Raw genomic sequence first — 23,449 nt, 5'->3', positions numbered from 1 at the left:
GTTTAAGCACTTCACAGTTTAAATATCTATTATTCAATATGATTCCATCAAGTGGAAAAATAATTTAGCTGGAAGTATAATTCCCTGTACCCTGACAAGAAGTACCCTATCTTTTAGTGTCCTCATCTCTTGGGGCCTCTCCACCATTCCACAGCCTTTCTTCCCCCAGGTACCCACACCCACTTAGAAACTGCCTTGTATTTGAGGCTGGGAGTGGCCTGCTTCTCTGAGGCAGTAAAAAAGTATCAGAGAAAAACCACTTGCCATTTGGGGGCTTCCTAGCTGCTAATATTTGTTCTGAACTGCCAGCTAAGAGTCCTTTGGTGAAACATTAAAATATCCTGAGGCAATATAGAATGAAAATAATCTATAAGAGTAGGGGTCTGAAAACTTTTTTTTTTTTTTCTTCTTTTTTTTAAGGCCATGCTGCGTGGCATGTGGGATCTTAGTTCCCCAACCGGGGATTGAACCCATGACCCCTCAAGTGGAAGCGTGGAGTCTTAACCACTGAACTGCCAGGGAAGTCCCTGTAAAGGGCCAGAGAGTAAATATTTTTAGCTTAGCAGGCCACAGTCTTTGTCTCTACTCAACTCTGCTGCTGTTGAAGAAAAGCTGCCATACACAAGACATAAGTGATGTCATAGAGGTTATGTCATAAATTATGTTGTAAGACATAAATGGTGTGGTCAGATTTGACCCAATGGCTGTAGTTTACCAACCCCTACACAAGAGAAATAGATCAATTCTAAGTGCATTGTGATCTTTTCAAATGTGCTCCATCTAAATGTCCTAATAGCTAATACTCAGCTTCATTTCTTGTTTTTTTTAAAATTTTTCTTCTTCTTTTTTGTTTTTTTTTAAACAAACCTTTGTGTCGAGGGTTGACTTTCAATAGATCTCAGCGCAGTTTCATTTCTAATTCAAGTCTCATTTACTCATTTGTGAAGAACAACCAATAGCCAAGTCTTCAGATTATTAACACTACTAATTTTTCATCAAAAGAAGTAGCTAAATGAGACTTACCAGAAAATAAATGAACTGAAAGTCCACGTTAAGTCTCACTGGATGGGTAGGCTTGGGTAAGTTACAGCACTACTCTAGACCCCCGATTTTATCTCTAAGATTAGGCCGGTTCAATTTCGATTTCTCTTTTCTAAAAAATTCTCATTGTTTTTCACTTTTTTACTTAAAGTAATTCATGCCGAATCTAGAAAACAGAGTTAAGCACAAAGAAAATAAGAATTCCCCAAAATTCCAACATAAAGAGATAACAAGGGACACTGGCACATGTCCTTTCTGTTTTCTATCAATTTAGTGACTCTAGTTTTCTGTCTACCCTTTCAATCATAAAAGTGGGAGCACACTAAACAGCTTTGTGATTTCAAATTTTCACTTAATGTAACATGAACATTTTTCCTGTTATGAAATATTTTTCTACAATACTGTATTAGCTGAAGAGTATTCTGTTACGTGGATGTACCATAATTCATTTAACTCAGCCCCCCCTTTGTTAAGTTTTTTTTCCCGTTTTTTGTTTCTATAAACTTCATTGCAACGGACATCTTTGTAGAGAAAGCTTTGCACACCTTTGTGATATATTTCCCTAATTTCCCTAATTCTTGTAACTTTTAACACTTTTTCATACGTTCAGCAGTTATTCCATGTTTGACCAACAGAGGGCATTTAAGGTTTTCCTTCTCAGGGCAAGGCCACAGCCATTTCTACAGTATACAACAACAAAAATAGTGGTTTTATTGTGAAGAATGATTCAATTTTGGATGTTCAGTAATAATCAGCAAACTCCAAAGGGAGAATCAAAGTCATTTATTTTTCTGTCTAGCCAGAATCACCCCCCCCAAAAAAACCCCTCAAATGACGAGCTTTGTTAGGACTTAAACCCAAAATGAATAAAAATGATCTTTTGCTCAGAATAACAAAGTGACTGCTCTGCTTTAAGCAAAGGCCTAAATTCCCTGCAGAAGACTGTTGGGTAGTGACAAACAATCAGGAAAGGGAACTCAATGCTGAAATTACTGACCTTGCCAGAGAAAAGCTCAGACAGCCCCCAGGATCAGTAGCTCCCTAGAAAAACAAATTTTGGGGCAACACTGAATGGAGTCCTGCCTAGACTATTACTTACTCATCACCTACTAAGCCAGGTTGTCGTAGGTAATACTATAGGTTTTGTTAGATAAGCTTGAAATAATTGTTTTCTGTACATTTTTCTTGATTTTCACCAAGACCATAAATTCCCAAGGGCAGCAATCTGCCTATACTTCTTAGCAAATTACTAAGTACAAGGGAGGTATTTAAATAGTTGTCACTCAATGCTAATGACAAGTTTTTATTCTAGTATAAAGATGATTACTGAAGGTAGAGTGGTGGTTAAGGGTGTAGGCTCTGGAGCCAGGTTGCCTGTATTTGTATTCTGATCCCGTCACTTACTAGCTGGTCTAGAAAGCTGGTACTGCCTCCCAAGCCAATGTCTATAGAATGCAGGTAGTCACAGTACCTACCTCAGACGGTGATTTTGAGAATTAAATGAGTTTAAACATGTAAACTCAGGCACAGGATCTAGACAATGAGAAGCTGTTGATAAATGTTTCTAGAATGATTACGTGGCTAAGTGATTACTAAGATTTTTTTCTCTCATTTAAAAATTCTCTGATTCTTCATGGATGATGCTCTCTCCAGCCTCCTCCTGCAGCCACTGAGGATGCCAGCCTCTCCCTGGCTCCACAGGCTCACCCGCTGGCTATAGCCATGGCTGTGCTGGCCCTGGGCAGCTCTCTGATCTTCACAGGCAACACATCTACCCTGGTCCCTTACCCCGTTATCAATTTTTATTTAATTTAAAAAAATATTTATTTATTTTATTTTTGGCTGCGTTGGGTCTTAGCTGCGGCACTTGGGATCTGCAGTGCGTGGGCCCTTCCTTGCGGCACGTGGGCTCCAGACTGTGCAGGCTCAGTAGTTGTGGCGCGCGGGCTTAGTTGCCCCACGGCACGTGGGATCTTAGTTCCCCAACCAGGGATCGAACCTGCGTCCCCTGCATTGGAAGGTGGATTCTTAACCACTGGACCACCAGGGAAGTCCCCCAGTTACCAATTTTTTAATTTTACTCCAGGCATCTTTCATTTGTTTGGCAGGAATTCCATTTGATTCCATCAAATCACAACATCTCACAAATATAGTCATCTTCCTACAGGTCTTCTAAGATGTCACATGGAACAGAAATGCTTTGCTTCGCAAGGCTCAAGAGAAATGTGCTCAGACCAGAAAGAAGGCTTTGTGAAGGAGGGAATGTTAACAGGGAGGGAGATATTACAGCATCTGCTTCTCCGGGCCAGTTGTGCAGCGGTTTCTTCTTTCCTGAGTCAGCTGTTTTTGTGCGGTGGTTCTCTGCCCTTTTCCTATTCCAATACATTCCCACTCATGACAGTGGAGTCTCCAGGGGTGGGCAGGCGTAGGGAATAAAAATCCTTATGTTCACCTAGGGGCGCGTATTGGAGTCAGGATGGGTTATAGTTTAGAAATGTCCTCGCCTCCCATTCTGATAGGCTCTAGAGGGATATGTGACCTCCTCCCTACAATGCTGGTAACATAAGACTAACACAAGAAATAAGCAAAAAACCAAAACCAAAAACAAATTATGTTACGCTGAAGCTGATTTTATTGCTATCTGGAGGCTGGAGCAGTAACTAGAGCAGTAACAAGAAATGGGACTTACAACAGCTGAGCCCTTAACAGGGCTGGGATTTCCCAGGGAGAGGGGAGAGGGGATTAGGTTTCTGGGCATCTGGAAGAAGCAGAAAGCAGAGTGTAAGGAGACAGGGAAGAGGTGTACTGTTCACAAGTGGGTGGTGAGGCTACACTGCAGAGACAGAACAGTTTACATGTAACGTGCGAGGCATCGGAGAATCAAAGAAGGTTTTTGAACAAAAGAGTGACTTAAGACACAGTGCTGAACAAAGGATTGATGTGGCAGCAGTATTAATTTTCAGTTGAAGGGAACACGGCTGGGGCGTGGAGCGGAAAGAAGGATACTAGAGTCAGGCTTAGATACCAGGTCACCACTGTGGCAGTAGCTGAGGGGCCTTGTGTACGTGGCTTGACCTGGCTGAGCCTCTGTTTCTTCATCTGAAAATGATATGTTAGAAGTTTCTGTCTGGGAGGATTAATCATTTACCAAATATTTTACTAGGTTCTTACAATGTGCCAGACATTCTGCTAGGTGTCAGGGGTACAAAAATGGACAAGAAAAGACATAGTCTCTGTCTTCCAGGAACTTACCATCTAGTATAAGAGATAGACAATTTAAGAAGTTAAGAAACATTAAAAACTGCAAAGTGTGATAAGGTGATATTGTGAATAAGGCAGGCAGGAAGGGGATCAGGGAAAGTCTTTCTGAGGAATTAGAATTTATGGAGACCAGAGAATTGAGAAGGAAAGAGAAGAACAGGATTCTGAGACAAAAGGATGGTAGCAGGTCTCTCTGAAATAAATTATAGCAAAAACTTCACTAAGAAATTATGATATATAGAGGGGAATATCTAAAATACAGCAACTGAAGAAACTGGTTTATCAGATCATTATCTGATAGGTCTTATTGCTTCTCAGAAATCACAGTAATGAAAACATGTAAACTACCAGTGCTTCACATTTAAAGCTTTTATTTTGAAAAATAAAATACAAAAGTCATCAAGTTGTAAATGTATGTGGTAATTCCTCAACTTCTCAGAAACAATACAATGAATTATTTAAATAATTAAGATATTTAATATTATCCACATCAATACATTTAAACAGGTACAAGTGTTCTACAAAACATTAGAACATGTACAGACAACCTATTCCAAGATGAAATTACCCAATTTTGCTTACAGAATCCCATCTTTAAACCCTCCCCTTGAAAACAAAGTTTGGAATCTGGTAAGAAAAGATGAGGACCAGAGCAGTTTTAAGAGAAAGCACACATCCTCTCTGGGCTCCTTCTCCACAGGCCCGTGCACGTAATCAAGAGCACTGTACTCGGGAAGAAGCAGGTCACTCAGGAGGGTCCGAATGTGTGCTGACATCCCACCCTCTCAGTGGGAAGAACTGGCAAATGAGAAAGAGATGCGGGCCATGGTACCTATGCTCCACTGATCTCAGCAGGGGACAGCCAGTTCTAGAAACAGCCAGTCCTAGAAACTTCTCTGCTGCTGAAAAGGCAGCAGTCTTCCCTAGGGCAAACAAACAGAATGTGTTACAGGTATGCAGTCAGTTTGTTCTCCCCTGCATGACACCGCCTCCTTTCCAGCTGTGGGCCTGGCACAAGCCAGGTAGACAGGTAGGGGGATGGACCATTATGAGAACAGCTACCTCAGGACTATGAGAGAGGCACACTCTCCCTCAGTCTGGGATGCTTTTAGATGCCTGCCAGTAGCTTCGATGTGCAACACAAAAGGATGGCAGCCAAAGCAAGGGCTGTTCCTGACCATTTCTAAATGACTGCAACTGTCATCTGCAATTGAAGCTACTGCAGGGGCACTGACAGGGACGTCAAATGTCCAGGGGTCGAACATGCTGGCTCAGTATGAAAAAGTGGATACTGAGATTCTTTATAGGAAGCTTTAGGAAACACAGTGACTGTCGTTCATATGCCAAAGGGATCCAAAAGACAAGAGAAAGACTATGATTTGTCTTGAGATGCTTTGATGTCTTCCTAGCTTCTCCTGAGTCCTTCTCTCATTGCACGTGGGCACCTACAAGCCTCGATAAGCAAACAAGGATGAAATGCTGCTGTGGAGGCCACTCAAGGCTGGAGTCCACTGACACTGCATTCTGTCTTGTAAAACAGCTGGTCAGTAATGAATCCCTGTATGCATGTTTCCAGGAGGGAATTTATCTATACTTTTTTTTTTTTCGGTACATGGGCCTCTCACTGCTGTGGCCTCTCGCGTCGCGGAGCACAGGCTCCGGACGCGCAGGCCCAGCAGCCATGGCCCACGTGCCCAGTCGCTCTGCGGCATGCGGGATCCTCCCGGACCGGGGCATGAACCCATGTCCCCTGCATCGGCAGGCGGACTCTCAACCACTGCGCCACCAGGGAAGCCCTATCTATACTTTTGAAAGTATTTTTGAATAAACAAAATTATCCAAGGCCTGATAACGGCTGTTATACCTGTATGCCCATCGAGTTGAAGTCTACATTTAGCATTTGCTTCTTAGCAAAAAAGGCAATCATAATTCCTAAGACCTATGAATATTAACTCACTGCCATCCGTGATTTTGACATGGCACAGCAGCATTCATGTGTTTTTTCTATCTATAATCTATTAGCACATAATCTATTAGCACACAGCAAGTCATAAAAACCTCTTATTCAAATCAAATTATTCAATCTCAATTTTCTCAACAGTAGAAGAGGAATAATATCACCTACTTGCCAGAGTGGTTTGAAACTTGAATGAAATCATTCATATATGTATGTATATGAATAATATATATATTTATTTTAGATATAATATAGTATATCCTATATCATATATACTATATATATATATATATATGATGCTTGGTATTTTACACCTGGTATGGAGTACACACTCAATACATGGTTATTATAAAAAATAAAAATAAAACAGCAAACAAAACTGTAAGAAAAAAACAGATTTTATTTTTTACTTTTTTATAATATGTTTTATTTTTATTTATTTTAGTATTTTATTTTATTTTACTTTATTTAATTTTTTTCCCCACACTGCACGGCTGTGGAACCTTACTTCCTCGACCAGGGATCAAACCCTGCCCCCTGTAGTGGAAGCACGGAGCCCTAACCCCTTGGCTGCTAGGGAATTCCCAGGAAAAATCATATTTTAAAGAAAGCTTTTCAAGTTCCAAATGATCTAAGGCATAACCAAAATATTCAGAGCAAAACAGAATCTTAAGAAAGTGTGGGATAGGGGTGTGAGGTCTGAGCAGCCATGTCAGGAGGTCTAGGTTCAGAAACCAGCTTTGCCACTAATTGGCTGGTATCCCTGGACATGCACCTCATGATTACTCAGATAGAAAGGGCTGATAAGTCCTGCTCCACACTGTAGCCTTTAACTACAATGAGACAACATAGGTTACAAACATTAAGACAGCATAATGCATTAACATCAGCAAGGTTGAAAAACCAACCAGGCAACTCCCGAAAATATTAGCGCAAAAACATCTGCACATCCAGCATACAGAGGAAGCAGTACAGGGTGGTGAAAGAATCCCCGGCTGGATGTCAGGAGACGGTGCTCTTTAGCCTTGGGTTTTTCCGACCTATGATGTGAACTTGACAAATCCTCTTTCTAGGATCAGTTTCCTTATCAGTAAACAGGGGGTTGAGGTTGATGGCCTTCAGGTTTCTTTCAGCTAAAATATTTTATCATTTTAAACCCCTCCTCATACTGAAAATAATAACTAACACTGTTTGAGTGCTTACTATGTGCCAGGCTTCTGGCAGACATTATCATGGTTAATTCTACCACTCTCTTATTAACATGGTCCTCATTTTACAGATGCAGAAACTAAGACACAGAGAAGTTAAGTAACTTGCTCAATGCCACACAGAGCCGAGATTCCAAAGCAGGTGAACTGACCCCAGGGCTGTGCCCTCCACCTGCTGCGCTGCCTCCCGAGAGCCTAAGCAGTGAAACCCAAAGACCCAGCAATGTCCCCAACCTCACCTCAAGTATGCAAGAGGTTCCTGGCTCTGTTATTCCACTTGCTCAGTCTGTGGAAGGAAGCAAAAGATGTTTTAACGTTGGTTAGCATGAGAAGTGACTGCTCTTGTCAAAATATCAGGTGTAGCTTGCAGGCTGTGATCAGAGACTTTCTAATGAATTCCGTCTGCTACTGTTGTATAATAAAGAAGATGACTGGCCTTTGGCTCTCGTTCCTGGTAGGGAGACTCTAAATCCTTGGAATTTTCCAGGTAACAGGAGTGTCTTTGTTATTCATGAGCCCCTTAGATCATACCTGAGTTTCTGCTAAGAGATGAGATGACTCAGGATGAGGGCTGGTCACCAGGAAGACCAACCTGTGATTTGAGGGTTGGGGCTCTGAGCCAGCCCAGCTTCTGGGAAGGGGACTATGACTGGGGATTGAGTTCAATTCCATGCGAATGAGTCAATCAATCATGCCTATGTACTTAGACTTCAGTAAAAATTCTGGATGCCGAAGTTCAGTGGAGCGCCCTGGTTGGTGATCATGCTGATGTGCTCTGAGGGAGAAGTACACTGATTCCACAGGGAATGGGCACAGAAACTCTGAGCCTGAGACTCTCCCAGACCTTGTCCTATGTGTCTCTTCATTTGGTTGGTCTTGAATTGTTTCCTTTATAACAAAACTATATATATATTTTTTGGCCACACCGTGTGGCTTGCGGGATCTTAGTTCCCCCACCAGTGATCGAATCCGGGCCCCCGGCAGTGGAAGTGCAGAGTCCTAACCACTGGACGCCAGGGAATTCCCAAGACTATAGTCTTAAGTATAGCACTTTCCTGAGTTTTGTCAGAATTCTAGCTAAATGTAATCCTGAGAGTTCTGTGGGCTTCAGTTTTCTCATGTATTAGACGTTAAATAAAAGCCTTTTATAGGCTTTTTTCTAGCATGTGTGTGATACATTAAATGAAACTAACCAGAACGGGGCTTGAAGTGCCTATGTTAAGTCTTTTGCCCAATTTTTTATTACCTTTTCCTTATTTATTTGTAGGAATTCTCTATACTGATGAATCTTTTGTTTCAAAAATTTCCCCCCCAAGCAGCCGCATGGCACAGGGATATTGGCTCGGTGCTTTGTGACAGCCTGGAGGGGTGGGATAGGGAGGGTGGGAGGGAGGGAGACGCAAGAGGGAAGACATATGGGAACATATGTTTATGTATGACTGATTCACTTTGTTATAAAGCAGACACTAACACACCATTGTAAAGCAATTATACCCCAATAAAGATGTTAAAAAAAAAAAATTTCCCCCCCTTAAGGTGTCCTTTTTTACTGTCTTTATGATGCTTTCTAATAAGTAAATGTTCTCAATTTTAATGTAGTCCAAATTATCCATTTTAAAATTAATGATCCATAAAAAGAAACAAAATTGAGTTATTTGTAGTGAGGTGGTTGGACCTAGAGTCTGTCATACAGAGTGAAGTAAGTCAGAAAGAGAAAAACAAATACCGTATGCTAACACATATATATGGAATCTAAAAAAAAAAAGGTTATGAAGAACCTAGGGGCAGGACAGGAATAATGATGCAGATGTAGAGAATGGACTTGAGGACATGGGGAGGGGGAAGGGTAAGCTGGGACAAAGTAAGAGAGTGGCATGGACATATATACACTACCAAATGTAAAACAGATAGCTAGTGGGAAGCAGCCACATAACACAGGGAGATCAGCTTGGTGCTTTGTGACCACCTAGAGGGGTGGGATAGGAAGGGTGGGAGGGAGATGCAAGAGGGAGGGGATATGGGGATATATGTATATGTATAGCTGATTCACTTTGTTATAAAGCAGAAACTAACACACCATTGTAAAGCAATTATACTCCAATAAAGATGTTTAAATAAATTAATTAATTAAATTAAATTAATGATCAGTATTTTTTATAACTCACTTAAGAAATCCCTCTCTTTTAAGGTCATGAAGATATTCTCCTTTATTGCCTCCTAGAAACTTTATTATTTTGCCTTTCACAGTTAGGCCTATAACCTACCTGGAAATGATTTTTATGTATGCTGCGAAGCAGGGGTGTCCCTTTAGTTTTAGTCTCAAATTCCCTTTCTTGACTCCTTCAGAATTACTATGCAAAACAGCCTTTGGATTTGACATTTCTTCAAGACTCTCCCTCTTGGATTATTCTCTGGCTCCAGTTACCATAGCCTGTGAGTGAGTGACAACTTGTTCACGAATCCATCCAGGTTTCTGGCACATCTTGCCCAGCCAAGGCTCAGGGCCCCTGTGCCCCTTTGTCTGCAAAAGTTGATCAGAGTCTTTTGGATACATAAGGAGTTCCTCTGAGAAGATCTTTTTTTTTCCTCTGACTCTTGAGGCCTTATTTCAATTTCTCACACATAAAAGTAATTCAGTAGACATTTTTTAAATGAATGAATGGATGGATTAAAATTAAATATATGTTAATAAGCATATACCATGAAAGTAGTTTAAAATAGTCAAGTAATATGTATCAGTTATTGATGGTTGTTATGAGACAAGGATCTGAGAAGACAGAGCCTTCAATCCTGGTGTGAGACACAGCTGCTCTTACAGAGAAGCCCATGTACTCTAGGCTTGCTTTAGGCAACACGACTTCACACAATCTGTGAGGTTCCCCTCAACAACCCAGATCTGGAACACTTTTAGAAACTGAGTTCAGTGCTGGGTCTTCATTTCCTATTAACAAGCTAATCACTGATAGCAGCAGCCTGGAGGCAACATGTATTATCACCATGCTGGACAGGGAAGTCTTCTGCTGGACTCAGGCTGTAGTCATTGATTTCTTCCCACTACTACATAGGAATGGCAGGTGATGCGCTCATGCAGGACACTCTGGGCTACTCTAGGCCTGTCGGCCATAACGTCACCTATTTCTCTTCAACTCAAGAAACAGTATTGGAATCCAAGTAAGTGACAGTGTGACATTACAAGGAGAACTCTGGATCTGTTTTAATTAATTTTTTAAAAAGTAAAAGTTATAAACTTCAAACTCATACCATCCATTCCCAACTTGGGGGACTTAGCAGTTGAGGGTCAATGGCTGTGTGTATAATGTATTCACAAGTCTTCTAGGCTCCAAATGAGAAAAATGAAAAGGCCATGGATGTATATGTAATAAGAACAAAGGGTGGCTATACATTTTTATTTCAAGTTAGGTATCAGAAGCCTGGAGCAGATTCACCAAGGCAGGCTCCTTATATGTGGAATACTGTGTGGCTTGTGGGCGACCTCAAGCAATCAGATTTTAGTTATCAATAAAGTATTTCCCTACTCTTGGAAGACACGGAGCCCTCTGAAATTCAAACTGTGTTAAATTGTTAAATTTAACAAGTCTGTTTAACACAGATTGTTAAAACCAACAATTACCAGAAGCCAGTCTTTCTTTCTTTTTTCTGTTTTTTAACATCTTTATTGGAGTATAATTGCTTTACAATGGTGTGTTAGCTTCTGTTTTATAACAAAGTGAATCAGCTATACATATACATATATCCCCACATCTCCTCCCTCTGGCGTCTCCCTCCCACCCTCCCTATCCCACCCCTCTAGGTGGTCACAAAGCACCGAGCTGATATCCCAGCAGAAGCCAGTCTTTCTACCACCAGCACATAGATTTATCTCTTTGAAAAGATTACTTCAATGCAAGAGCCCATCTTATTGTATATCAAGAGGAGGAAGCAGACACAGTACCTGAGGTTTTCCTTTAAGAAATTCAGGTAGCTGAAATTCTCCTTTATAGACCTGGAAAAACAAAGCCAAGTATGAGTTTAAGGAAACAGGTACTGTCATCATCACTTTGGGATGCTTGCAAGGACTGATAGTGGATGGGTTCACTGCTTCATTTTTGGCAAGTTTTAGAATGGGAAGGAAGCCCGTCAGTGCAGAAGCAGCCTGAGTTGAGGACTGAGTGAAATCCCTGTTCACTCTGACCCCACTTGCTCTACTTTTGCCTGGGTGCTCCCAACTTGTGGGCTGGCTGGGAGAGGGCGTAGAGTCTCTGAAGAAGAAAGAAAAGCATCCTAACATTCCAAGTTCCAATCATTTTAGCTGAGAGAGAAAGCAAGCCCAAGCCTTCTCTCTCCAGCAACCAACACAGAATTCACATAATTTAGGAATAGGCTCCTCCTGATTTCCTTCTGACATCTCCAACCCTACAACTCTGGATTTAATTCAGCTTTACTTTTCTTAATGTACCCAATATTCCCATAATAATTTGAATATTAGGTGGTTCTTAAAATGATATATACTTTTAACCTTGTAAAATCTTATAATTAAAAACTTACTCTTTTCAACATATAAAAGTATGTTTCTAATAGCAGCAATAATTAGGCAATAGTTTTTTAAAAGGTGTATAAGATGCTTACATAGAAAACTATAAAATATTATTGAGAGAAATTAAAGACCAAATAAATAGAGAGACATACCACTTTCAGGGATTGTAACATTCAACATAGTAAAGCTGTCCATTCTCCTCAAAGGATTTCCAATAAAAACTCTAGCATGCTTTTTTGGGGTAGGGGTAGGGGTAGGGGTAGGGATAGGGGTAGGAATAATTTCAAGCTGATTGTAGAAGTTTTATGGAAATGCATAGGGCCAAGAATAATCAAGGTAATCTTAAAAAGAACAAAGTGGAAGGACTTATTCTATCATAATAGAATATTATACACCTATACATACAAAAAACATAGCTATAATCAAGACGGTAAGGTTTTGGCATGAGGATAGACAAATATATTAATGAAACAAAATGAAGAGTCCAGAAACAGACCCCCATTTAGAGATAACTGGTTTATGACAAAGGTGGCACTGCAGAGCAGTACAGTTAGAACGAATAAATAAATGTGTTTATCTATATAATGATATGCCATACTGCAATTTTAAAAATGAACTACTACTAAACCAACAATGTAGATGAATCCCAACACATAATGATGAGGAGAAACAAGCCAGATCTCCAAAAATAATATACTATTGACACATGTCTCCATTTCAAACTTTTGAAGCTCAAAAATAGGCAAAGCAACTCTGATGTTAGAAATCGGGATACTGTTTACTCTGGGGAGGAGCAGGGTGGTGGTGATTGGCAGGGGGATGAGAGAGGCTTCCAGCGTGCTGGTAGTTTTCTGTCTTGATATGGGTAGCGATTATAAAGATGTGTTCATTTTGTGATCATTTATTGAGCTATGACTTGGATACTTTTCTCTATGTATGTTACACTTCAATAACAAAACAAGCCAGTAGCTTAGGAATTTACTACTCTCGCTCTGTCTTGCTCTCTCTTTCACACACACATACACACACACTTTAAGTGCAAAGATGTTTGTTTCAACACTGTCAACAACAGAAAAAAACTGGGAACTATTCATGTCAATCAAGAGTGAAGAAAGTCTCCATCAGCTACAGTTTGTTAACTGCTGGACTCGAGAAACTACAGGAAGAAACTATGGATTGTCATTGGGAAGAGAGCCACTGGGTAGCCCCTCAGAGCACAAAGAAATCCTCTAAATGGTGACTACTGAAGCCTACAGACCTAAAGGATTTTTACTTGGTCATACGATGACTGATCCACTTCTAAAAGTAGCAGTATTCCTTCTGAGATTGAGAGAATGAATGTACTGTTTTCCTGTCTCTTTCTCTGCAATTTCTAAAACCTGGTCTATTCTTTAGGGTCTCTGCTACAGTTCTAGGAAGGCTAAATTAAAGCAGAGAGAAGAGGCTTATGCATAAGATATTTCTTTAGATATGCATCACACTGGAAGCTGAGGTGAGTGCAGGATAACAACAATGCAGCTGCTAGGAGTGCCTCGAAACCTTCATACCCTCAAAGAGTCCCAGGTCACTGGAGGGTTGGCCTAACTGCTCCCTGAAGAAGCTGCATGTCAGAATCCTGTTTGCTTTACCCCAGCACCACAGTCCAGAGAGTGTTCCAGCTTTCTTCATTTCCCCCCAGTTAGTTACTGAGATATAATTGACATATAACACTGTATTACTGTTCCAGCTTTCTGATGTAGGAAGTGTGTGTGTATCATGTTAACACTGACTTCCACTGTGCCTGTCTCTACTATCTGTGGGACAAGCAGACACTATATCCAAAGCAGGGGCTCAAGTCATGAGAATAGCTTTTTTGTTTTTGCTTTTTACCAGATTCTCAAGTGTCTTTCCTTCTCCCTCTATTCAGGAAACTGAGTCCCAACCCCCATCCTCCAAGTCTCTAAGCATAAGCTGCTCAGGCCTAGGGTCCTGTGCCTTGGCTCCTTTACCGAACCAGAACAAGTTTGTTTGCCCCAGTGCCTCTTCCAGTGTTAGTGGGTTTGGTCCCTAAGAAACTTTTCTTATATTCCTCACATCCTCTCAGAAACCAACTCTCCTCTCTCTTAGCTAGCCTCTTCTGCTAGAATTCAAGCAGAAGGTTCAACGCAAGCCCACGGGGTCATACAGCTAGTTAGTGGCAGAGTGAGGCTCAGAAGGCCCTGGCTCAGCACTCTCCCATTATACCACGCTCTTTGCATTTTACTACTATTAGCAAATCTAACTGTTAAATTTTCCCTTCTCTTTTTGGTTTGTTGTAAGGCATGACAGAATATACGAGTGGGAACATTAAATATTATAAGTGTCTTCCAGAAATCAACAGTTCCAGAGAGGTAAGGCTTATATGAAAGGGGGGAAAAACCAAAACCTTAAATATGTGATGTTACAAATGTAATTTAAAAAAGGTGGGGGGGGGGGAGTTCAGGATAAGACATCAATCAAAAGGCTCAATCAAAAAATAGGCTCAATCAAAAAATAAGTGGGAAGCTGTCTCCTCTCATTATCCTTTAGGGAAAAAATGCTTCAAAAGTTAGGAACTACAGTACTGACAAAAAGAACACTTTCTACTGACAAAGCAGTTCCTATTTAGTCCAGGAAACCAAGCACGGCAAAGTTAGGAGTGGAATTTCCTCTGGCTAAAGGAACAGTGTTTCTGGACATACTAATCTCTGGTACTAATGAACTGAGGATTTTGCTAGACAGAAATGAGCTAGGCAGTCAGAATCCAAATGCTCGTACAGAGCCCTCCCACCTCAAGCACTGAAGAACAACAAGGAAACAAAAGTAGGCTTCTGATTTAGAGGGTGCATTGGCAATAAAAATAATACGAACAGCAGCTAAACTTTGTTATCTTCTCTGCATCAGGTTAGTGTTGAGCATGCGTTTCACATTTATCACCTTATCGAATCCCACAGTCTCCTGAGGGAGGTATTATTCTCTTTTTACAGATGAAGCAACTGAGGCACAGAGAAATTAATTTTTCCAGTGTAGTGAAATGGGAGGCTACTAAGTACCATGATGGGGCTTAGATTTTAAAAGGGTCATCCTAATTGCTCTGTTTAGACTGTAAAGGGCCAAGGACAGAAGTGCGGAGGCAACAGCAGTAATCCAGACAAGACAGGATGACAAGGAGGCAGCGGTGGAGGTGGTGAGAAGTGGTACGTTTGTGGATTTTCTTTTCCTAATCATGTCTAGATTTCCTAACAGACTGGATGTGGAATGTGAGAGAGCAAAGGGGAGTCAAGGATGACTCCAAGGCTTTTGGCCTAAGCAACTACCAACTGGAAATATCAAGTTGCCATCAACTCAGTTGGGCAAGGTCCTGGATATAGCAGCTTTTCAGGCGTTCAATTTCAGAAATGTTAAGCTTCAGATGTCTATTAGACAATAAATGAAAATGTCAAGTAGCCAGTTAGATATACAAATCTAGGGTTCATGGAAGAGGTCTGGGCTGGGATCTATAAATTTGAGAATCATCAACTTATAGATGGTATTTAAAACTTGATACCTGATACCTGGGTTATCCAAGTGCTCAGGGTAGAGAGAGAAGAGCAGAGGACTTAAGACTGAGATATGGGGGCATTCTAACATTAAGAGGTCAGAGAGAAAAGGAAGAATCAGCAAAGAAGACTGAGAAGAGGTCACCAATGACACAGAAGGAAAAATGTAAAAAGTGGTGTCTAGAAGCCAGGTGAAGCAAACGTATCAAGGAGGGAGTAATCAACTGTATCAAAAGAGGCTGGGAGACAAGATGATAACTGACCATTGGCTAAGCAGTGTGAAGGTCACTGTGACTTGACAAGAGCAAATTAAGTAGAATGGTAGTTGTGAAATTCTGAATGGAGTGAATGTAAGAAAAAATAGAGGGAGTGGAACTGGAGACAGGAGTACAGAAAACAAGCTTTTAAGTAAAGGGAAGCAAAGAAATGGAATGGCAGTGGCAGGGCACCTGGCATAAGTGTAGGGTGTGTGTGTGTGTGTGTGTGTGTGTGTGTGCGTGTGTGTGTGTGCGTGTGTGTGTGTGTGTGTGTGTGTGTTAAGATAGAAGAATTAAAGGCATATTTGTTTGTTGATGGGAAAGATTCTGCTGGAATGCAAAATGTGATGATATAGGAAACAGGGAGATGGGCTTGGGTACACAGGGGAGGAAACGCCTTTGGACAGGAACACGTTCAGACGTTCACTTCTGTTACACAGACTTTCTATTATGACAGATGAGGATATTAGGTTGTAATACTTCCCTTCCTCTAGTCTCTCAAAAATTATACAATAATTTTTGTTTAAAGCCACATTCTGTAAGTTTTCATTATTATGACAATATAAATATCACAGTTACATTTTCTTACACAATTTGTGCTGTTTTAGCTAGAGTTAATAATTGCCTCATATACTTTTTAAATAATAGACTTTATTTGTAGAGCAGATTTAGGTTTATAGAAAAAGTGAGTTGAAAGCAGAGTCCCCATATACTTCCTCTCCATCTCCTACAGTTTTCCCCAATTATTAACATCCTGCGTTACTGTGGTACATTTGTTACAATTAACAAACCAGCACAGATACACTGTTATTAATTGAAGTTTTAGTTTGCACTAGGGTTCACTCTCTGTGTTGTACTTTCTATGGGTTTTGACACATGTATCCATCATTACAGTAGCACACAGAATAGTTCCACTAGCATAAAAGTGCCCTGTGCTCCATCTATTTAGCCCTCCCTACCTTCTCCCAATCTTTTTACTATCTCCATAGAGTTGGAATCATACAGTATGCAGCCTTTTGATTGGCTTCTTTCACTTAGTAATATGCACTTAAGGTTCCTCTATGTCTTTTTGCAACTTGATAACTCACTTCTTTTAATCACTGAATAATGTTCCATTGCCTGGATATTTATTTACCCATTCACCTACTGAAGGACATCTTGGTGGCTTACAAATTACAAGTTGTAGCAATTATGAACAAAGCTGCTGTAAACATCTGTGTACAGGTTTTGTGTGAACATAAGTTTTCAACTCATTTGGGTAAATACCAAGGAATGTGATGGCTGGATTACAAGGTAAGTGTATGTTTAATTTTATAAGGAACTGCCAAGCTGTCTTCCAAGTGGCTGCACCATTTTGCATTCCCACCAGCAATGTATGAGGTTTCTGTTACTCCACATCCTCACAATGATATGGTGGTGTCAGTGTTTTGAATTTTGGCCATTCTACTAGGTGCGTAGCGGTATCTCATTGCTTTAATTTGGATTTTCCTAATGACATACAATGTTGAGCACCTTTTCATATGCTTAGCTGCCATTGGTATATTTTCCTTCAGCAAGGTGTGTCTATTCAGATCTTTTGCCCATTTTCCCCATTTTCCCTTTCTTTCTTTTTCTTCAATTGAGGCATATCCCCATGGGGGCCCGGTGCACAATGGCTGCAAACAGCAGCCTCCTCAGTAGTGTATGCAGCCCTTTGCCTGTACGGGTTGCCCTAAGGGACCTTGGAGACAGCCCTTTCCAGTGGACATTAAAAACTGGCATGCTGTCCCCACTCTAGGCTCCAGACGGGTATGCGCGGTGCCTTTGGAAAGCCCCAGGGCACAGTGGCCAGGGTCCACATAGGCTAAGTCATAATGTCCATCCGCACCAAGATGCAGAACAAGGAGCATGTGCTTGAGGCCCTCTGCAGGGCCAAGTTCAAGTTCCCTGGCTGCCAGAAGATCCACATCTCCAAGTGGGGATTCACTAAGTTTAATGCAGATGAACTTGAAAACATGGTGCCAGAAAAGCAGCTCATCCCAGAAGGCTGTGGAGTCAAATACATCCCTAATTGTGGCCCCTGGACGAATGGCGTGCCCTGCCCGCATGACAGCCTTGGCGCTGTCCCCTCCTTACTCATGCCCATCAATAAATCCTACTTTCCTATCCAAAAAAAAAAAAATTGAGGTACAGTTGATTTACAATATTACATAAGTTTCAGGTGTACAACATAGTGATTCACAATTTTTAAAAATTATACTCCATTTATAGTTATTATAAAATGTTGGTTATATTCCCTGTGGTGTACAATGTATCTTTGTAACTTATTTTACAATAGTAGTTTGTACCTTTTAATCCCTTACCTCTATCTTGACCCGCCCCCCTTCCCTCTCCCCACTGGTAAGCACTAGTTTGTTTTCCATTTCTGTGAGTCTGTTTCTTTTCGTTATATTCTCTAGCTTGCTTTATTTTTTTTGGTTCCACGTATAAGTGATAATATACAGTATTTGTCTTTTTGCATGTCTGAAAATGTCTTTATCTTATCCTAACACCTGTCTGAAAGTTCATCTGGTTATATAATTCTAGAATATAGTAATTTTCTCTCTGAAATTATGGCATTGCTCCATTGTCTTCTATTTTCCCATGTTTCTGCTGACAAGGCTGATATCATTCTAATTCCTGGTCCTTTGTATGTGACCTTTGTTTTCACTCTGCACTATTTAAGAATTTTCTCTTTATCTCTGGTGGTTCTATAATTTTATGATAAGGTGCCTTGATGAGGCTCATTTTCTTCACTCATCGGTACTGGAGATGCATGTCCTTCTGTTCTTGGGAATATCCTTAAATTATTACTTTGATAATTTCCCACTCATCATTTTCTCTATTTTTCTTGGACTCCGATTAGTCAAATGTTAGACCACTTGAATTAAGCCTCTAATTTTTTTTTCCTCTCCAAGTCATCTCTTTGTCTTTTTGTTCTACGTTGTTTTTTTTTAAATAAATTTATTTATTTATTTATGGCTGCATTGGGTCTTCGTTGCTGTGTGTGGGTTTTCTCTGGTTGTGTCGAGCAGGGGCTACTCTTTGTTGCGGTGCGCAGGCTTTTCATTGCAGTGGCTTCTCTTGTTGCGGAGCACGGGCTCTAGGTGCGCAGGCTTCAGGAGTTGCAGCAGGCGGGCTCAGTAGTTGTGGCTCGCGGGCTCTAGAGCACAGGCTCAGTTGTAGTGCATGGGCTTAGCTGCTCCGTGGCATCTGGGATCTTCCCGGAATAGGGCTTGAACCCGTGTCCCCTGCATTGGCAGGCGGATTCTTAACCACTGCGCCACCAGGGAAGTCCCTGTTCTACTTTTAAAGAACGTTAATTATAGTTCATTTACGTTTCTTTTGCTCTTTACATGTTGTTTCTTCTGAGGTTCTTTTTTATCTTTCTTTTAGTCTCTTTCATGTTAGAGAAGTTCTACAAACGTCCAGTGAGTCTTGGCTATGAAGCAGAGTTCCGTTTATAAGGGTTGAGTCTAACTGCAGGTATACTTCCTCAGCCAGCTTTTATTTGGTCAGGGCTCTCCATGTATCATGTTTGTAGGCTTTTTTTGGGGGTAGTTAAGAACATAGAGAAAGCACCACAATCTCTTACCTTGGTACCAGCATTCTTCAGCTGGGTAGAGGTAGAGAATTGAGGCATCATCTAATGATAATTTATTTTTTCAGAAAGCAGACTTTCACTTAACGCTCTGGTTTTCAATTTGGAGCCCTAACTCTATTCCTAATGTCCCTATTTTCCCTCTAAGAGAATGTACTTCTTCTGCAAGGGGAGGGGAAGGGTGGTGATCTGGAAGTCTAACTGCTCTATACAGACTTTTGATCTCTCTCTTTTTAGTATCAGACCTCATCCCCCTCCCCTAATACCTGATGTTTCCAAATCCCTGAACTTTTGTAGGGTTCAGGGTGAACTGGCTTGTTTCTTGTTCCTCTGCTTGCTTGCATCCCCCTCTTTTCAGGCATATAAATTCAGCTATCTTCCACTCTGCTAAGTCATTTACTATTCCTACAACAGCTTTCCATCTTCATATATTACGTTTTAGTGGTGACAAACGGGTTTGGGGTCTCTAGTTTGGTGGTCTCTGCAAAGCTGGAGATAGAAAAGGAGAAGAAGAGATGCTAAAATTAAAGGACCCAATAGTACTTAGTTTTAAAGAAACATGTGGTGAGGGTGTACTCATAGTATGTATGTTCTCTGAGGTCCATGTGAGCAACGTGTGGCTGAAAGCTTTGCAGAAGCTGGAAACCACTATTTATAAGACTGCTAAGTAAAGGAACACATTATTACTGGAAAAGGAATTCTATGTTATGCAGAGAAAAAAGATAAGAAGGAGAGATGTGTACTTCCCAAAAACTTGAGCTGTATTGTTAACTATGTGCAAGACACTGGAGCTGAGGGAAAAGGACTAAGGGTTTTTTTTTTAACCACTCCCTTACAAGCTCTAACATTTTGCGATTCTGAAAGAAGTTTCTCAAAGCCTGAATACCACAAGGAATCCTTTCTCAGTTCCACCCTTGCCCCCTCGAGCAGGCCTCCTGGTCTGTGTCTAGCAATTTATAAAGATTACCACACTGCTCTTGATCTTCTCACAGAGCAAAACACTAAACAAGGTCTAAAAGAAATGCATATAAAAATGTGAGGGCTTCCCTGGTGGCGCAGTGGTTGAGAGTCCGCCTGCTGATGCAGGGGACACGGGTTCGTGCCCTGGTCCAGGAGGATCCCACATGCCACAGAGCGGCTGGGGCCGTGAGCCATGGCCGCTGAGCCTGCGCGTCCGGAGCCTGTGCTCCACAACAGGAGAGGCCACAGCGGTGAGAGGCCCGTGTACCGGAAAAAAAAAAAAGTGAGCTCCGCATATTTAACCCTGCCTTATAGCTTTTACTTGTGACGGTGATAGCACGCTTCCAGTTGAGAGGCTTTGGCTGGTGACGTACACCATTTCAAAAGAAATAACTTAAATAGAAAAGTAAATTGTATTTGTTGTTTTGGGTTTATAGACTAAAGTCAGATTCAAATTTCTGGAGTGAGGTATAATTAACTCTGTTATAAGCAAAGCCTTCAATCGTGGAACTACCTAGGCTACAGAGCTAGAGAAGGGAGGAGAATTTATCTAAGCTGCCTGTGAAGTTTCAAAAACCCAAGAAAGAAGGGGTTCTGAATACTGGCTGAAGCAAGCAATGCATCATTCTTTTTTTTTTTTTTTTTCGGTACACTGGCCTCTCACTGTTGTGGCCTCTCCCGTTGCAGAGCACAGGCTCCGGACGCGCAGGCTGGACCGGGGCACGAACCCGTGTCCCCTGCATTGGCAGGCAGACTCTCAACCACTGCGCCACCAGGGAAGCCCTGCATCATTCTTGTTACTTGTCCTCAGGCCACTTGCAGACTGCAGATCCAGTTAACACACTTGCAGACTGCAGATACAGTCCTCCATTAGGTCCCTTTTCCTTTACACGGTTTTAACCATCGTAAGTTATCTGGTCTCAACCTGTAGCAATCAGATACAGCAAACAGGAAGGCAATGGGCAAGTACTGATAACTGAGAAGTGACAAATGAAACAAAGGAAGACACAGAAATTATAAAAGGCAGACAGGAAGCCTTTTTTAAGAAAGGGACCAACAGTTCTATATCCTATATAAAGAGAAGATGGGCATTTTTCTCTTTATAACACATAATTTCCTTTGGATGAAATGAAAATTTTAATTATGATCAAGTATTTATTTAAGAAGGTAAAGAAATATGTCATCAAAATGCAGAGGAATTCTACACCAAAATATTAAGGTTTGGTCTTAAATGGGACAAATCTCTCCAGAAACCTGACTTTCTAGAATGACGGGTTCCCCAAGGGTTTCAGACAGTCAAGCTTCTACAATTTACAGGAGAAAGTGTCAGACATGTTATGAGGCCTAATTCTGAATCTGGCTTGATCTTACGGAGAATATTAAACTTTTTCGAAATTATTTTCATGCTAAAAGTGTTTGTGGCCACACTCCCTGAGACTGAGCCCCCATGATCCCTGCTTCTGGTATTCATGACATGTGTAATCCCCTTCCTTTAAGTGTGAGCTGGATCTAGTGACTTGCTTCTAACAACTAGAATATGGCAAAAGTGACGGGATGTTATTTCTGAGATTAGGTCACAAAAGTGTTTCTTCTGTCTTGGGTACTCTTTCTTGCTTATTTGATTGGAAGGAAGCCAGCTGCATGCTGTGAACTGCCTTATAGAGGCCCAAGTGGCAAAAGAACTGATATGCCCAGCCAATGGCCAGCAAGGACCTGAGGCCTGCCCACACTCACAGGAGGGAGTTTGGAAAGGGATCCTCTCCCAATTGAACCTTGAGATGACTGCAGTCCTAGCTCACGGTTTGACCACACCCTCATGAAAGACCTTGACCCAAGGTATCTAGATAAACTGCACCTGGATTCCTAATCTACAGAAACTGTGAGATAATAATTTGTTGTTTTAAGCTAATTACCCTAAATTATAGGGTAATTTGCTATGGCTAAGTAAATAACTAATACAGATTTTGGTGTCATAAGCAGGGTGATAACGTAACAAACACCTAAAACGTGGCAGAAGTTTTGGAACTGGGCAGGAGGAGGTAGCTAGAGGGACTTTAAGGGGAGCAGCAGTAAAAGTCTAAATGGACATGAATTGACAGTAGATTTTAGACTTTGAGGAGGCCACCTGTGCAGGTTTTAAGGAATGTAGGGACACCTGATTAGACACTAGAGGCAGGGGGGTCTTATAACACAGTAACAGAAAGTTTACCAACCCTGTCACCTGTAGTTATACAGAAAGTAGAAAATGAACCAAACAAACTGGATGGTCCAGCTAAGGAAACTTCCAAGCAAAGTACTGAAGCAGCGAAGGAAACTTCCAAGCAAAGTACTGAAGGTATCAGTAGGTTTCTTCTTGATAATTATAATAAAGTATGCAAGAGAAGAGAGATATTGAGGGAAACATTGTTTAAAAAAAAAAAAAGGAGCCATGAGTTGCTGGTTTTGAAATGGGTTTGAAAATTCTTAGCCTCGCCATCTTCAATGCTAGAAGCGTAGCGCTGTCACATTTCTTTCACTGATTTTGCTTCCAATGTCATATCACCTTCTCTGCCTTTTAACTCTCCTGCCTCCCTCTTATAAGGACCCTTGTGATTACACTGGGCCCACCCAGGTAATACAGGATAATCTCTTCATTTAAGATTCCTTACTTACATCTACAAAGTCCCTTTTGCCATATAAGGTAATGAACGTGTTTACAGATTCCAGGGATTAGGACATGGAAATCTTTAGAGGACCATTATTCAGGTTATAATCAATAGCTAAATAATTACGATACTTGGAATTCCCATTTATAAATAGGAACACAGGGTTGAATAAAATGCTATAGAAATGAAATAGTTCTTACACATAAACAAAAAGCCCGTACATGTATCTTTAAATTTTAAAACAATGACTTATGTAGGAAATGCTCTTATTCTTAGAGATGTGTGCTGAAGGAGCATAATATCTGCAACTTTCAAATAATTCAACAGCAAAAAAAAAAAACAAAACAAAGAAATCATGTGTGTATACATGTACATAGAGAGATGAAGCAAATATGGCAAAATTTTAACTAATGAATCTGTTACAGTATATA

At 40.9% G+C, this 23,449-nt stretch overlaps 1 protein-coding gene across 1 annotated transcript in view; it reads right to left on the bottom strand.

Annotated features, from left to right (window-relative positions):
* Window positions 1-4,650: 4,650 nt before the first annotated feature.
* The window catches only part of TPST1 (tyrosylprotein sulfotransferase 1), a 117,948-nt gene continuing 99,149 nt past the window's right edge, over window positions 4,651-23,449 (bottom strand). Inside the window, exons 4-6 of the mRNA XM_079945707.1 lie at window positions 11,420-11,470; window positions 7,707-7,753; window positions 4,651-5,225 (exon numbers count right to left, since the gene is read on the bottom strand). Coding sequence (XP_079801833.1) covers window positions 7,736-7,753; window positions 11,420-11,470 — 69 coding nt within the window. The 3' untranslated portion in view covers window positions 4,651-5,225; window positions 7,707-7,735. The remainder of the gene's footprint in view (window positions 5,226-7,706; window positions 7,754-11,419; window positions 11,471-23,449) is intronic.

The sequence above is a fragment of the Stenella coeruleoalba genome (genome assembly GCF_951394435.1).
Source record: "Stenella coeruleoalba genome assembly, chromosome: 15".
NCBI classification, from domain to species: Eukaryota; Metazoa; Chordata; class Mammalia; order Artiodactyla; family Delphinidae; genus Stenella; species Stenella coeruleoalba.
The sequence above is the reverse complement of the archived record's forward strand: the minus strand, read 5'-3'. Positions and strand labels throughout refer to the sequence as shown.